We start from the raw sequence: 16423 nt of genomic DNA on the forward strand, positions 1-16423 counted from the left end.
ACTAACAGGAGTCTGTTAAATTTCAATTACAAGTTAAATCACAAAAATCTAAGGTCTGTCAGTTCAACTAAATACTTAGGGATAACAATTTCGAACAACACTGGAATGGTCACACAGATAACGTGGGGAAGATGCACCAAAGACTGTGTTTTACTGGCAGAACACTTAGAAGATGCAACAAATCCACTAAAGAGACTGCCTACATTATGCTTGTCTGTCCTCTGTTACAGTATTGCTGTATGGTATGGAATCCTTACCAGATAGTATTAACAGAGCACATCTAAAATGTTCAAAGGAGGGCAGCTCATTTTATATTATCTGAAATAGTGGAGAAAGAGTGTCACAGATATGATATGCAAGTTGGGGTGGCAATCAATACAAGGGTGTTTTTCATTGCAGTGAGAGCTTTTCACAAAACTTCAATCTCAGACTTTCTGCTCTGAATGAGAAAATATTTTGTTGACACCCACCTACATAGGGAGAAATGATCATCATAATAAAACAAGAGACATCAGAGCTCAAACAGAAAGATTTAATTGTTCATGTGCACTGTTTGAGAGCATAACGGTAGAGAAACAGTGTGAAAGTCGTTCAATGACCCCTCTGCCAGGCACTCAAGTGTGGACTGCAAACTAGGCATGTAGATGTAGATGTAGTACATGGGAGTGAGACAGGGTTGCAGCCTATCAGTGATGTTATTCAGTCTGTCCAACGAACAATCAATAAAGGAAACCAAAGACAAATTTCGAGAATGAATGAAACTTCAGGGAAAAGAACTTAGAGGTTTATTGATGAATTGTAATTCTGTCAGTGAGGCAGGAAAGGACTTGGGAATTGCAACTGAACGGATTGGGCAGTGTCTTCAGAGGAGGGTACAAGAAACATAACAAAAGGAAACCAAGGGTAACAGAATGTAGTTCAATTAAATCGTGCATTGCGGAGGGAATGACAAACTTAAAGTAGTAGAGGAGTTTTTCTATTTCGGTTGCAAAATAACTGATGATGACTAAAGTACAGATGCCAATGGCAATGGCAAAAAAAGCATTTCTGAAGAAGAGAAATTTAACATAGAATATAAATTTAATTGTAAGTTTTTTCTAAAGGCATTTTTCTTATGAATTGTGCAGGCAGCTCATTGTATCTCATCATCAGCATTCTCTGTGGATATATCTGAATGCTCAGATATTTGTTATTGTACACAGAATTTTGCATAATGGTGGTCCATAATTCTCAGAAAACAAGAGAGTATAGAATGGTTTCAATGGTATGGAAAGGCATGGTGACGCTGTTGTAATTATCTTTATGACCAACAATGTAGAGAAAGTAGTAAGAAATGGAAAAAAAATGCATATGGAATTGTCATAGAAGCTGAAGGGCGTGTTCAGTAGTTAACAGTTTAATATGAATTGTGTAGTTACTGAAAGAACATGTATAAGTGATGTTGAATCATTATTGGTTGCTGTCAAAATTCCCATACCTAACTGTTTACTGCAAATATTTCAGGTTTTCCTTTCTTACTACCCTGCTAAGTGTCTATTAAATGCCTTTGAACTAATCACATAAATTATGAGTCATCTCCGAAGAGCTTTTATGAGATTGATCATTAAGTACACGTGGTAGTCAATAATTTCCTTAACCTAACATTGAAGGTTTTTTTTTTTTTTTTTTTTTTTTTTTTTTTTTTTTTTTTTTTTTTTTTAAAGGAGCATTTTGAGCATCAGCGGTGTGGGAATATCATAGTCAGATATTTACTTGCCATTTATTCTGTTAATAACAATTTTTTATTATTTCAATTGATATTTGCTAAAAACAAAAGCAGTGAATTGTAGTGCCAATAAACTGACGAACTGCGAATTTTCACCAGTCAAATATGATCTATGATTAATGTGTATACCACGCAGATTTCAAGGTTAAGTTTTATTCGAGGTCATTTTCTGTCTTAACCTAGGGTTAAATGCTTTATACAATTTGCCCCCAAGAGTGGGGTTCTTGAGTTTTGGGTCCAACAATATTCACATGATATTATTATGTAACTGCAGTCATTATTATTCATGCTTTGTATAATTACTTGTAACTTTCCACCAGTGTGAATATTGCCAATGAACCTAGTATATCTGTTAAAGATTAATACTTGGAGGCATCTGATGTTGAGTCATTTTCTACACAGAGTGCCATAAGTTTGGGAACACTACGAAGGTGTTTGAATGTACATCTAGTATATTTATGTGTAATGTGAGAGATCAAAGGGTATGCAGCTACTTGCCTACATATTTTTTCAAGATAACTGAACTGGTTTGGTTGTATATCTTCTTTCATATCCTATATGTTGTCTTAAAAAGAAAAATTATCTAATTATCCAGGTGAATGTTTTTTCTTCCTTCATTCAAAGATACCTGTAACCCTGGTAAGTTTCAGATCAGAACGGTTAGTGACAACATATAACCTCCAGCAACTGATGCAGAACAACTTCAGTACTGTAACCTATTCTGTTTATATCTGCTTACATTTTTCTTGGCAGTTACTGATACAAGGAAGCAGGTGTCATCAAGTATTGGAAGCAATCTGTAATTTTGTACACAATGTAATTGTAAAATGAAACTTTATTAAGTGCATATTTTTCATACGAATCAGTTTCTCAGTTGTTATCTTACTGAAAGCTAAAGCCATGGGCAATGCATGTTTTCCAAATACATTATTTATTTGTATATCATGACTGGCTCTCAAGGTATTTCTTTCAGAAGTATTACAAGGATAGCAGGGTAACAAGTTGATGACGAAAAAACAGAGCACACAGTCTTGAGTAAGCCACCCAATAATGGTACCTAACTGACAGTCAATGAAGTCTCTCTTCAAAAAGAACAGATGTATTTAAACATGCGGGGGGCATTTCCAGTGAACAGAATAGAATGGAAATTGAAATCAAGGGAAGGATCGCAATGGCAAATAGAGCATATTTTGGTTTATGAGACATGCTGTACACTAGAGCTGTTTCGATAGGTTTTAAAATCTGACTGTACCAGGGTGTAGTTCTTCTGGTAGCTCTATATGGGTCTCAAACATCGACATTAAGGAAAGCAGATGAACAAAAACTGCTGGTCTTCAAGAGAAAGGTATTAAGGAAAATACACTGATGGAAAAAAAACCCACAACACCAAGGAGGAGTTGCGCAGTATAAATGAAAGTTGGTAGGCATGTTTCTACATATTAAAGGTGATGTCTATTCAAATTTCACATTGTCGCATACGAGTGGTGTTAGTAGTGCCACTATGGGGATATAAATCAGGTTTGCTTTAAATACACGCTGTAACATTCATGAGTGTTAGTCTGAGATTAGATGTAGTGAGTTGATGTTAGTCAAGAATACCTTTAAGGCAACAAAGATGCCACTATCAGCACCTCACCAAGTTTGAACAAGGTCATGTAATAGGGTGATGACAAGTCAAATGTCCCTTCTACAAAAAAGTATGGCCGCAATAACACCTGACTCCAGACAGCCACGTGGCACTACTGAAAGGGAATACCATCATGTTTGGAGTGTGGCTCAGGCGCATGATATTGCATCTGCAACAGTTGGCACCACAGTGACATGATGAACTGTTAAAAATTGGTTACTTCAAGGACAGCTCCAACTTCAGTGGTGTCGAGAGACAGCTCACTGGCAAGCAGGTTTGAGGTCTGCTGTTTCTTCATGATGAAAGCTGGTACTGCCACGGTGCCAACGATGGCCGTGTGATGGTTAGGAGGAAGCGAGTTGAGAGCATGCAGCCAACCTGTCTGTGGGCTATACACACTGGATCTACACCTGGAGTTATGGTTTGGGGTGTGATTTTGTACGACAGCAGAAGTACTCTCGTGGTTACCCCACACATCCTAATTGCAAGTTTGTATGGCATTCTAGTGACTGAAACTGTTGTGCTACCATTCACGAACAGAATTTCAGGTGGCATTTTCCAATAAGATAAAGCTCACCCACATACCACTGCTGTAACCCAACATGCTCTAAAGAGTGTCAACATGTTGTCTTGGCCAGCTAGATCACCAGATCTGTTCCCAATTGGGGCATCATTGTACGACAACTCCAGCGCCATCCCTGTACTGACCTAGAAAGGGCAACAGTGATGGAACTCCATCCCACAAACTAACACCCCACACCCATACAACACAATGCATGCATGTTTGCATGCATGCAATCAACATTCTCGAGGTTACTCCGGTTATTAATGTACCAGCATTTCACATTTCCAATGGCTTATACATTAATTATTCTTTGGTGTTGTGATTTTTTTTCAGTCAGTGTATTTTGCCCCAAGAGGAATGGAGGATATTAAAAAACTAGGAACTGACAAACCTATATGCACAAGGTGATATTGGCCAAGCATGAAAAAAAGAAGATTGTTGTGAGCAGGATACCTAACTAGGATGAAAGAGGGAAGACTGCCATGAGTAGCATTCTTAGGATCCACGAAGGGCAGAACAGGCCAAGGAAGGATATGGACAAGATGGAATGAGAATATCAACAGGATTTGGAGGTGATAGGCTTGAAAAATGAACGGACTGTGAAAGCCAGGAACAGAAATGGTTGGTGGAGGAATATAGAAAATGCATATAATCTCCCAGGTCAAAATGGCAATTAAGAAGCGTAGAAATCATGACTGGCTACTTGTAATAGAAATAAATTTTAATTTTCTATTAAAAAAATAAAAACTTTTATATGTGCTTAAATGCTTCATAAATTTGTATATTATGCAAGTGCTGACCATCCATTTATATTTGACCTACCTAAACCAAATGGTAACTAATGAAAAAATAATGTTAGAGTGAATCCAGACATGTTCCACTAGTGAGGGACATTCTAAACCGTATATCTAATACCCCTAAAAAGTAACAGCTTATTTGTGTCAATAACACAACACAAAATAAGCAGATAAGGTATCTAAAACACCCTGGAGTTATTTTTGAAAGTTATTGGATATCATAAAGGCAATAAACACAGTATAACATAGTAACACAAAGTTAAATGTGTTCTCTCAATCAAGAGGTTAGTTATTCAAGTATCAGTCTGATCATAATTAATAACTTCGTCCTCCACGTGCTCCCATACCATGCTCACACATTCATGCAACTAGATAATTTTTAAAAATATTTTTATGACAAAGAAATTAATGCTTGTTTCTGCATGCCCTCGGTGCTACTGTTTGATCAAGTCCATTACTATGCTGAAATGATACTGTTTTATTTGCAAGATAGAATGATAATTGACACTGGGTACTTGGAGGGTTTCAAGTGACATAAATGACTTCCATACATGATTGGTGATATGCATCCAAGTTCCTGTAATTATTGGTCACTAGAAGTTAGAACCTTAACTCTGACATGGGCTGAAGCAAGCAAAATGTACAATTGTGGATCATCTGGTAGTCACAGTTTAAAAAATTTACTTTATTTAAGAAGAGGATAATGAAATTACTCCGATAGAAGAAATGCAAGTTTACAAAACAGATCAAATAATTTGATAAGATTTTGTCTCCAGATTTGTAAGCACAGTTTCCTATTTATTTATTTATTTTTTGAGATGGAGAAATGGGGGTAGGTGTGTTTAATTGAGAACTCAGTGCAAAATTCTCTACAGTACTACACTCTATTTCTACAAAAGTAACAACTACAGTTTCCTTTTATAAATCCATCAGCTTTTTTTATAAAGGTTAACGTAAATGAATCCGTTACACTAACTTTAGAATGGACAGTATGAAAATGGACAGTTAAAATGGGAAATATCAATAATTTATGAACCCTACAGTTGTCACTAATATGTAAATAAGCATACAGCATATTTAAAACTAAATAAAACTGTGGGCTCCAGGTACATGCAAAAAGAGTCTCTCTCCCTGTGCCCAAACAGTGTTATGTGATTACATTAATAGTACCGAAATGAATTTTAAACTGATGTGTGTTGTTCTTCAGATATGTATTTCCTGAGATAGTTACAGATATGCAGTAAAATATAAATGTAAGGATCATAAAATGCAAAAAATAAATACAGTTAATAACACAAAAATATATTTTTTATCACATTTATGATCACAAATTTTTAAAATAATTTCAGTTTTCATAAGGCACTACAGTCATCCTAAAATACGAGACTGGTGGAGCATTTTAGATACACTAGGGAAAACTCACAAATTTAATTGCTTATATAAGCCTGGAACACTGAAAAATTACAATATTAGTTTAGCACCATTACTTTAAAGGATCCTTTCAAATAGAGATCAGGTTTCAAACCAGATTAATGACTGAAAAAATACAGTCTTTTCTAACAGGTGACCTATACGACAGATGACTTAAGTATGCTGAAATTCTAAATGGAGGTGTGTCTTCCAGTAAAAAGTATCTTTACATGCACAAGACCTTAATGCTATAATGGTAACATGAGTGATAAGATTGCTAAAAACTTACATTTTTTGCAGTTTTAATAATCTGGCTGGAAACATGAGTATACTCATTAAATATTCTATCTATATACAGTTTGATAATATACTCCAAAAATAAAAGAAGTCACTGATGCTATTCCAGTATGATACTCCAACATTTACCCTGAGCTTTACTTGTAAAATCACTTTTCACAGACTATTGTAAGAAAATGATCGTTGTAATTGATCGGTACAATAAAAGTAACAAATTAACTTCAACTTCCGACCACACAGCCTTTTAAATCCCTAATTCTCAAACAAGTCCTTTTCCTTGAATCTTACAGTCTGAAAAACAGTTGGTATATAAAATTATTATGATAAACACACAAAATATGCTCACTTAAAACAAATAACAACAATATACATATTTCAGAGACTGACAGCTAAAGTAATAAAAGAGGAAAAACATTAATATGAAAATAGTTTTCAACTATTTAAAAATCTTTTTGACATATTAAAGATTTTCTACATCACAAATAAAATCACTATGAACTCATATGATGACTTTAAATTGAGAAAGAGATACACTTTGAACTAAGTGAGGACGATTATTTATACAAGTCATATACCATTTAATATTAATTGTGAGTAATAACACAGTTCTTCAAATAACACAAACACATCCTTACTGTTTGTAACAGCAAGTGGAGAATACATGATTACCGCATTACACTGCACATATTTGTTACAAATTTGCATCAGTACTTATATCACTGCAACATTATATGAAAAATCAGTTCCAAAACAACAGCAGGGCTGTCCTGAGACATTGATGCAGCTTTGTGAAGAATGGGGATCAGCTCATTGTCAAGACTATTCATATAAATTGGAGGAAGTTTTTCTCCTTGGCTTCCAGCTTCATAGCCCACCTAAAAGACAAAAGGTATGCATTGAAGTTTAATATTTCCCATTATTTTTCTAAAACTGTTTTTAAATGTCAAGAAATTGCTAACTTATTGAATATGTACTTCTTGTCACTTGAAAATAGCCCTGTATGAGAATAAACCCTGTCTTATTTTTTAAGTAAACAACCTTGTGTTATGACATACATTACATGCAGCTGCGGTACTACTTGTCCTACCCATTGGTAAGTTAATCATTTCCTCTGTTATTTGTGAACATTTTAAAAACTAGAGTAATGTGTTTCATTCAATCACTACAATGAATGCTTAATTCCTTAGCATATCTATGGTGGACATAAATGTCATAGTTTTGGGTGCAAGAATAAAGAATAAGCTTCACATTTGGCAATGCAGGGGCAGCAGATGTTCCTGTTGGTTTTCCACTTAAATTGTTTTATGTGAATGTCACTTTGTTTTTGGAAGGACATTCATGATGAACAAGTTTCCATGCATGCAGGCAGTGCTCCAAAGTTTGATATATTGTTAAATAGCATAGGTTTTTATAATGTGACCAAATGAGACTGCAGTCAAGCCCATCACTCAGTGAGGAATGATAAATTCTCATACATGTGGGGGTCCTGATGCCTCAATACCATCACATTTCTCTCTAGACGATAGTGGAGGAAAGGGAACTTAAGTCACGGGTCACTGACAAATATCACCCACATGCTTTAGGAAACATCAAGTGTCTCACCTTACACTGCTGTATGAGCTCACACTTTATGCCTGTCTGCTGACATTATATTCTGGGTTTCCAATGAAAATTATGCTGGAAGGAAGCAGTAGCCAAAACAAAGGAGCTCTACCAGTGTGATTTAAGTGACTTTTTTATCACCTCATTGCCACATAGTGGAAATATTCAATATCACCACCACCAGAATGAGTTTGGATACACACATCACTCAGTGGCAGTAATGCTGACAATTTTTATTTTTATGGTGTGTGGTTGACAGACAGTTACTGGACAATATTACCATGATACCCTGGTAAGTAATCATGCAAAAATGTACTGACAAGCATTCCAACAAAATGCCAGAACATTACTCACAGCAGTGACACACGTTGCTGTGTGGGATATGAAACTCTGTCCCATTCTCCATATTTCCTTGAACTGGAACCCTGTGACATGTTCTTTCAATGTATGAAGAGCCAACTGTTTGCCGAGCATTTCCAGGATGACAATAGCATAATAAGAAAGACGGAACAGAAGTCAAATTGAGCATTTATTGAAGAAGGATATCAACTAGCTCATCCATAAGTAACAGAAGTGAGCCACTTTTCATGGTAAATATGTGGAGAGTGATTAGTTTCAGTCTGAAGACTCCTGACAAAGTATCTTCTTTTAGGTTTGTGATAGAAAACATTATGAATGTTCCTCATCAGTGCCCAATCTATTAACACAGTCATTGGTATGCAAGTTTTCAGTTATTACTGCATGTTTAGCAAGGAAACAATTAATTCTATAATGTTACAGGAAAAAACTTTAATATAATACAAATGAGTAGATTAAAGAATGTAGTTAATGGAGATGTGATACACCTTACAGCAATTAATATTTTAGCAAGCCACTCGCACTACTAATATATTATTAGAAATAAAAAACCGCCATATCATCATCATCATCATCATCATCAATGTATGGCACCAACACAAAAGATACCAGTTACAAAATTAAACTGTTTGGCAGCAATGGTTTTAAGCAAATTTTTCATTTTTTATGCCGAATATTGACTGTCACTGTGGATCAGATGGCATTTCGCACAGGTGAGAAGTTGCTCGTTTACTCTGACACACTTTGTGCCTGACAGCTATTCCAAGCATGTATCCAAGCAAACAAATTATTAGCTGAGACTGCCAGAAGAGTATCCTACCACTACAGAGTTAGCAGAATGCCATTCTCCTAAGCCCCTGGACATACGGGTAATGGCGAAATGAGCTGTTTCATTGATCAGTGAAACCAGTTGACAACAAAGATCCCATTGTATAGTACAATGCTCCTCTACAACCCACTGTTTCAAGTTTAGTGTAGTCGTGTGGCTAACATAGACTGTAATGAGTTAGAGCTGAAATGACAGGGTGTAATGAGTGAGAGATGAAACAAGAGGAAATGTGTAAAAGGTGTGGTCAGTCAAGCTGACACTCTGACCAAGGTGGACGTCCTCGCAGTTGATACTATCTAGTAGTTTTCTTTCAACATACCTGTGTGCCAATCAATGCATCGTCTATGTGATGAGTAGCAATCTATCAATTTCTAATTTCTTATTTTATGCTGGCTTTTCTACTGTTTTTTCTTCACAAGTTAAGGAATTTTTCAGTCAAGATACAGGGAAATAGTGCAAATAAAAGCATGCTTCCTACACTTTTATTTGAAGCTCGATTGTATCAAGATAATTATGCTGTGATAAATATGAGCTAAGTATTGGTTGATCAAGATGTTGTCTTAATGGAATATGATCCTGGGCGTATAGTGTACCTGATGATGTATCAACCAATGATATTCAAGTCCAAAACCCAATAACCACTAAAATATATATTGCAAAAATTATGTATTTACCTACAACACAGTCCTCTTTTTGAGCAATACAAATTTCCTTTGAAATCTAACTTGTATTGTTAGAAGTGGTAGAAACATCCTAGTTAATATTGTCATGTAGAAGAAGGTGTAATTAGATGAATGGCAAACACTAACTTCACTTAACAAAGGTTTATTCAGCACTTGCACATAAAAGAGCATGGAGTGAACTGCCTCCGGCCAGAACACATACAGTATATGATTCTTGACATTTGTGGATTCTTCTAGAATGTACTCAAACTGAATATACAAATTAAAATTGTTTAGTCCAGGTGAGTTTTGAACTCACGACCCTCAATGCAACAGTTTAGTACCAAACCACTATACCACTGAGCTACTCAGCTTCTTCTGTGACAACATTGTATGAATCACCCCAAGTAACACAATCACTGGTGTGAAGGGTGAAATCATTGTGCATAGTGATATGTTAAAATAAGAAGCACACTGCATGTGCCTTGTGAGGGAATTCAATTTTTATATTCTACACTCTATAAATCTGCAATGTATTTCAACCAACTTGAAGAGAAATACCAACTATATACAGATATAACAGACTGGCTACCTTATGGCAAATTTCTCAAACCAGACACCAATTTTCTTTCTTTTGAAAACATTGTATCATAAAAAGCCATTAACACTTTAAGCTCAGTTAAGAACACACATCTAAGTTTCCTTTGCGCTCTCTGTGATGGTACTCATGAAAACTGTAGCAATTAACTTACATTTTCTGGGTGTATCATTGCTCGAACTGCTATCTTCGTTAGACCTGCCTGTGCTAATAAATCTAGAAGATTAATCACAGCCAGGCAGGTAGCTCTTGCTATTGATTCTGTTAAGCGACTGATATCTATGGGATCACTTCCCTGTTCTGACACTTCTTCAGACTGTAAGAAAAAAAAGAAAAAAAATGGTAATTTGAAATATTTTCACAAGTCTTCATCCAACAACAAATAATATCTATTCTAACTAACAGATAAGGTTTGTAAGAAAGGTAATACAACTAAGTCCATAAAAACTAATTTATTGATCAGAACAGTACAATGCATCAAAATGTTTCAAAACAGAACCCTCCTGCCAATTCATTTTTTTCATCATGGTTTCCAAGTATTGTAGGCTTACTGGAAGGCCTGGGTTGGGACATTCTTTAGGGCACACGTAATAGAAGATTTCATATTGTTGATGATCCGAAAATGGACTCCTGTCAGGGTTGTCTTCAGCCAGGAACAAACAAAAGAAATCTTCCATAGCAAGGTCAGGATGGTAAGGGAGCGGGAAGGGGGGGGGGCGCTGGTGCAGTGTTGTCATCTAGTTTTTTAATACAGGGTGTATACGCAGACATGGAGAAAAATTCCCAGATTTTTCTTGGATTCTGGTTAAAAATACACTTTTTCCTTGTTAAGTGACAGTACATTTTCCCTCGGAACCATAAAATTTATCAATCCTTTGAATGATTACGGGTTTATATACTGGCGTAGAACTTCCCAGCACTTCAGAAAATGAACCCCAGGAAAAAAAAGAAACACTTTGAAGTACAGCTACATGTATGCTGCATATTTCTGTATTACAATACGCTGTATATTTTTAGGTTATGAAAGTATGTATTTTAATTCCACAAAATGCAGCACGTTAGTTTCCGAAGCACTGAAATCGAGATTGCAATACTGTTGTAAACCAATCATAGCTCATATCACATGACCTTGCCAGCCGATGATAGCAGGTATTCAGAGCATAGGACACGTGATGTAGTGAGCCAATAGCAACATTACTGTTAAGTACCACAAACACTCAAATATGAAAAGTTAATGGTTTAAATTAATATACATAGTGTAGCTACCAGGAAAGCTAAGCTTTCACATATAATGTTGGTCGTTTTTGCTTGTGTTCCATTTTAAGATACGTCAGACAAATGTGCCACTAAAATTTTAAATAATGACATAAATGTTTGGCCCTCTGGGCTCAAAATTTTTCTAAATGCCTGGTCCTCAAAATGTTAAACTTTAAATGAAAATCAAATGCTCAGTGATTCAAGAAATTTAAAGCACATTTGCACACATAACATAATTCATCTTGCATAAAATGAAATGGTTCAAATGGCTATGAGCACTATAGGACTTAACTTCTGAGGTCATTAGTCCCCTAGAACTTAGAACTACTTAAACCTAACTAACCTAAGGATATCACACACATCCACGCCCGAGGCAGGATTCAAACCTGCAACAGTAGTGGTAGCGCGGCTCCACACTGTAGCACCCATAACCGCTTGGCCACTCTGGCCGGCAGCATAAAATGAAATTTACTTTGAAAGTATAATGCTTTTCAAACCACCATTCGTAATATTTTCCAATGATCTGTTAGAATTCGTTTCAGCAGTTGCCAGAGAGCGCCAGAAAATGCGTGTGCGCGCACAGTTACAATGACGTAGGAAGTGCATATCTTCATATGTGTACAGCATTAAGAGATCTTGCATTATCTAATAAATGAAACAGGACATTACAGGATACTAAAAGAGCATCGGAATTTCGTGAACCATACTAAAATGCATAATTCAGCTCAAAGTGTACATTTGTATGTCCAGATTCACAAAAAAGTATGACCCAACATGATATTAATGTTTTCAGTGTGGTTTTCGGGATGCAGATTTTCTTGGAGCACCACTACTGTATTATCTAATGGTAAGTTCTTCACTATGGCATAATGCCATATGTGCCACAAGATAAAAATGTGCATCTGAAATTCAGCAAATAGTTGACACTAGCCAATAGTGTTTCAAATAAATTGACTGCCTCTGTGGAAAAGATTAATAAAAGCCAAATTTCTTCAGCAAATTCACAAAAATAACTTTACTGTTCTGCAAGGCATTTAATGCTAGGCTGCTAAAAACTTGGAAATAAAATGTAATAAAAAAAACTAATTTTAGCCTTCCATAATTATGCGAATATATTTTAATTCGCTTGATAGCTCCCAGCCACAGAAATCCATTTTGTTTTCATTTGACATGAGAGCTGTAAACGAAGAGGAAACAGCAAAATCACTATACGTAAACACAGGTCACATGGAGAGTAGCCCCCTCCCACTAACAACTCAGCCTGCTCTGCGTACATGCGAATCTGGCAGCTTTGGCACACCAGAATTTTTTTTTCGGGAAGCACCTGGTTGCTTGTTGCTACAGCTTACAGTCACACTTCAAGTAGCCTGAAGTAGATCAAGATACTGCTCATACACGACTCATCCACGCACGTGCATGAGTCTGCTGGCAATTGCTCAAACAAATCTAATGTAAACCACTGTTATGTCATGCTCATTGGAAGCAGTTTGTTGTTATGTGCTATTGCAAAGTCTTCATCCTAACGCCTTTGGCACATTTTGCTGTTGGCAGCCGCTTGTGTGTGCACTATGTTTTGTTGTTGTAAATTATGCATTTCCTTTGCAACTCAGGTTTTATTTTTTCTCCCCTCGTTTATGTTTTATTACTGCAGTATTATTCCACATTATGGGGCTAAAAGTAAAATTTGTTGTAAGAGTGTCGGTTCTTAGCAGTCAAAATTACAAAAATTTAACTAAAAAAAATTAATGAAAAATGAAAAATTCCTGGAATTCTAAAAGATTCCTGGGTTATTCACAGTTTTCACCTGAATGAAAAAGTCCCCGGTTTTTTCCTGGACTTCCCCATTGTCCCGGGGCGTACACACTCTGTAACAGATAGTACCTAACCAAGAAAGCAGCATCGCTGCGCACATTGTCTTGGTGGAGCATAGCTTCCAGGAACCAGTGATGTGTGATCTGATAGGTGCAACCCCTTTTTCAGTCTTTTGAGCACTTCCACATAAAAGGCAGCATTGACAGTCTGTCAAGTAGGTACCAAACTGTGGTGAATGATAACACTAACACTGAAAAAGAAATAAGAATTGCCTTTAGTTTGTGCCTCCTCATGTATGCCTTCCTGGGACATGGTAACTGTGCGATGTGCAACTCTGAGGTGTCTCATATTTGAAAACCACAACTTATCTCCTGTTATAACACTGCCACAAAAGTACCATCATTTCCACACCTTTCCAAAAGTTCTTCACAAATCAGCACTTGGTTGAACTTGTGATAGTCTGTCAAAATTTTCGAGACTAGTTTTGCAGACATTTTCTTTATCTGCAATTGTTCGGTTACAGTGTCATGGACAAGAGTGTTTGGGTATAGCCAGAGTCTGAGCTATATGATGAATACTCATTCTACAGTCTGTGTGCCAAAGTTCTCTCTCTCTCTCTCTCTCTCTCTCTCTCTCTCTCTCTCTCTCTCTCACGTGCGTCACACTGTATTCACCTTTTAATGTTATTGGACAGATAAAAAAATCTACTCACCAAGTGGCAGCATAACATGCATGTAAGAAAAGATTATAATTATGCAAGCTTTTGGAGCCAGTGACTCCGTCTGGCAGAAGGGATGAAGGACCAGGAAGAGGGATGAAGGAAAAGGACTGCAGAGGTCTAAGGAAAATGTTAAATTTTGGAAAAGTCACTTAGAACTTCTGGTCAGGGGAGACTTACTGCATGGGACGAGAAGGAGAAGACAGTGTGTTGGGGACTGCACAAGATGCGATTTGAAAACCTGAGAGCTTAAAGGCGGAGATGGAAGACAGTGTAATATGCAAGACAAAGATTACTGCTAAAACTTTGTGCACAAGTTAATAAGAGTGAAAAGCTAATTGCATTGTAAGAAAGAGAGATGGGAGGGGGATGGCAAAAAACAGATAGGTATGAAAATGAAAGGTGTAGAAAACTAAAACGGAATGAAGAGAGGAGACGTTACAGTGAAGAAATGCCAGGAGAGAAGAAAGTAATGTAAATGAAGGCCAGGCAGGTGGCGAGACCCAAGGACGTGTTGTAGCGCCAGTTCCCACCTGCAGAGTTCTGGGAAAATGGGTTCTGGGGGAAGAATCCAGATGGCGTGTGTGGTGAAACAGGTACCGAGGTCACAACTGTCACGTTGTAGAGCATGTTCAGCGACATGATATTAAGTGTTGACAGTGCACACCCTCTTGCCTATGCCCATTCATCATAACTGATAATTTTGTGATAATCATGCCAATGTAAAAGGCCGAACAGTGTTTACGTAACAGCTGGTACATGACACGTCGTTTCACAGGTGGCACTCCCTTTGATAGTGTATTTTTTGCCAGGTACAGGGCTGGTATAGATGGTGATAGGAGGGTGCATAGTGCACGTTTTGCAGTGGGGACAGTCACAGGGGGTTGGAGCCATAGGGTAGGTGGAGAAGGAGCATAGGGTCTGACAAGGACATGGCAGAGATTGGGAGGGCAACGAAAAGCTATTCTCAGACAGAATGAATCTCATTTCAGGCCATGATTTTAGGTAGTCCTGGTCTTGTTGAAGTAGCTGATTAACACATTACAGACCAGGATAATAATGAGTGACAAGTGGTGTGCTTCGAAGTCATTTTTGGGGGGGGATCAGCAGTACCAGGATTGGATGTGATGGTCCGGGAAATCTGCTTTTGAGCTAGGCTGGTGGGGTAATCATGCCCAGTTAAGGCTGAGGTGAGGATGGTGGTGTCTGCTGTAAAGAGCAGCAGGCAAACCATGTACGTGGGGGATGTTGGTATAGAGGGAGGTGGCATCACATAAGGCCAGCTACACACTTCTGTTGACATTAAACCTACTAACAAGCAACTGATGTTGTTGCTGGTGAGTAAGTTCCTTCTCTGATTAAATGCAATTTTGGCCTTTTGTATTCTGGTCGCAATTTCTTTCAGGCTTCTACCATCTCTTGTGATTTTGCTTCCCAGGTAAGTAAATTCCTGTATCACTTCCAGCTCCTCTCTTCCAATTCTCATTCTCAGAGGTTCATATTCTGCTCCTATACTGTATACCATCATTTTAGTCTTTTTCTTCTTTATTCTCATTCCATACTGATTGCATAGAATTTTTTTCATTGTTCTGAGGACTTCCTCTAGATCTTCTTTTGTCTCCGTGACTATAGCAATATCATCTGCATAACATAGCATGTCTATCTTATGCCCATTAATTTTGAGCCGGCCGCAGTGGCTGTGCGGTTCTAGGCGCTCCAGTCCGGAGCCGCGCTGCTGCTACGGTCGCAGGTTCGAATCCTGCCTCGGGCATGGGTGTGTGTGATGTCCTTAGGTTAGTTAGGTTTAAGCAGTTCTAAGTTCTGGGGGACTAATGACCACAGCAGTTGAGTCCCATAGTGCTCAAAGCCATTTTTAATTTTGATCCCCACCTCAGTAGCAACATCAGTCTGAAAATAAGAAAACGTATCATGAAAGGTTTCATTTGGAGTGTGGCCCTATACGGATGTGAAACTTGGACAGTTGGAAGAGAAGAGAGAATATGGCTAGAGACCCTGGAGATGTGGTGCAATAGAAGGATGATGAAGATAAGCTAGAGAGACAAAGTAACAAATGAAGAGGTGCTTAGAGGAGTACAGGAAACCAGATCTCTGTGGAAGCACATCCAA

General features: G+C 37.4%; 1 protein-coding gene across 1 annotated transcript in view; it reads right to left on the minus strand.

Moving 5' to 3' along the window:
- Positions 1-6035: 6035 nt before the first annotated feature.
- The window catches only part of LOC126298656 (zinc finger FYVE domain-containing protein 9), a 390138-nt gene continuing 379750 nt past the window's right edge, over positions 6036-16423 (minus strand). The window contains exons 18-19 of the mRNA XM_049990071.1: positions 10664-10825; positions 6036-7336 (exon numbers count right to left, since the gene is read on the minus strand). Coding sequence (XP_049846028.1) covers positions 7178-7336; positions 10664-10825 — 321 coding nt within the window. The 3' untranslated portion in view covers positions 6036-7177. The remainder of the gene's footprint in view (positions 7337-10663; positions 10826-16423) is intronic.

Source organism: Schistocerca gregaria, chromosome X, assembly GCF_023897955.1.
Source record: "Schistocerca gregaria isolate iqSchGreg1 chromosome X, iqSchGreg1.2, whole genome shotgun sequence".
Lineage (NCBI taxonomy): Eukaryota > Metazoa > Arthropoda > Insecta > Orthoptera > Acrididae > Schistocerca > Schistocerca gregaria.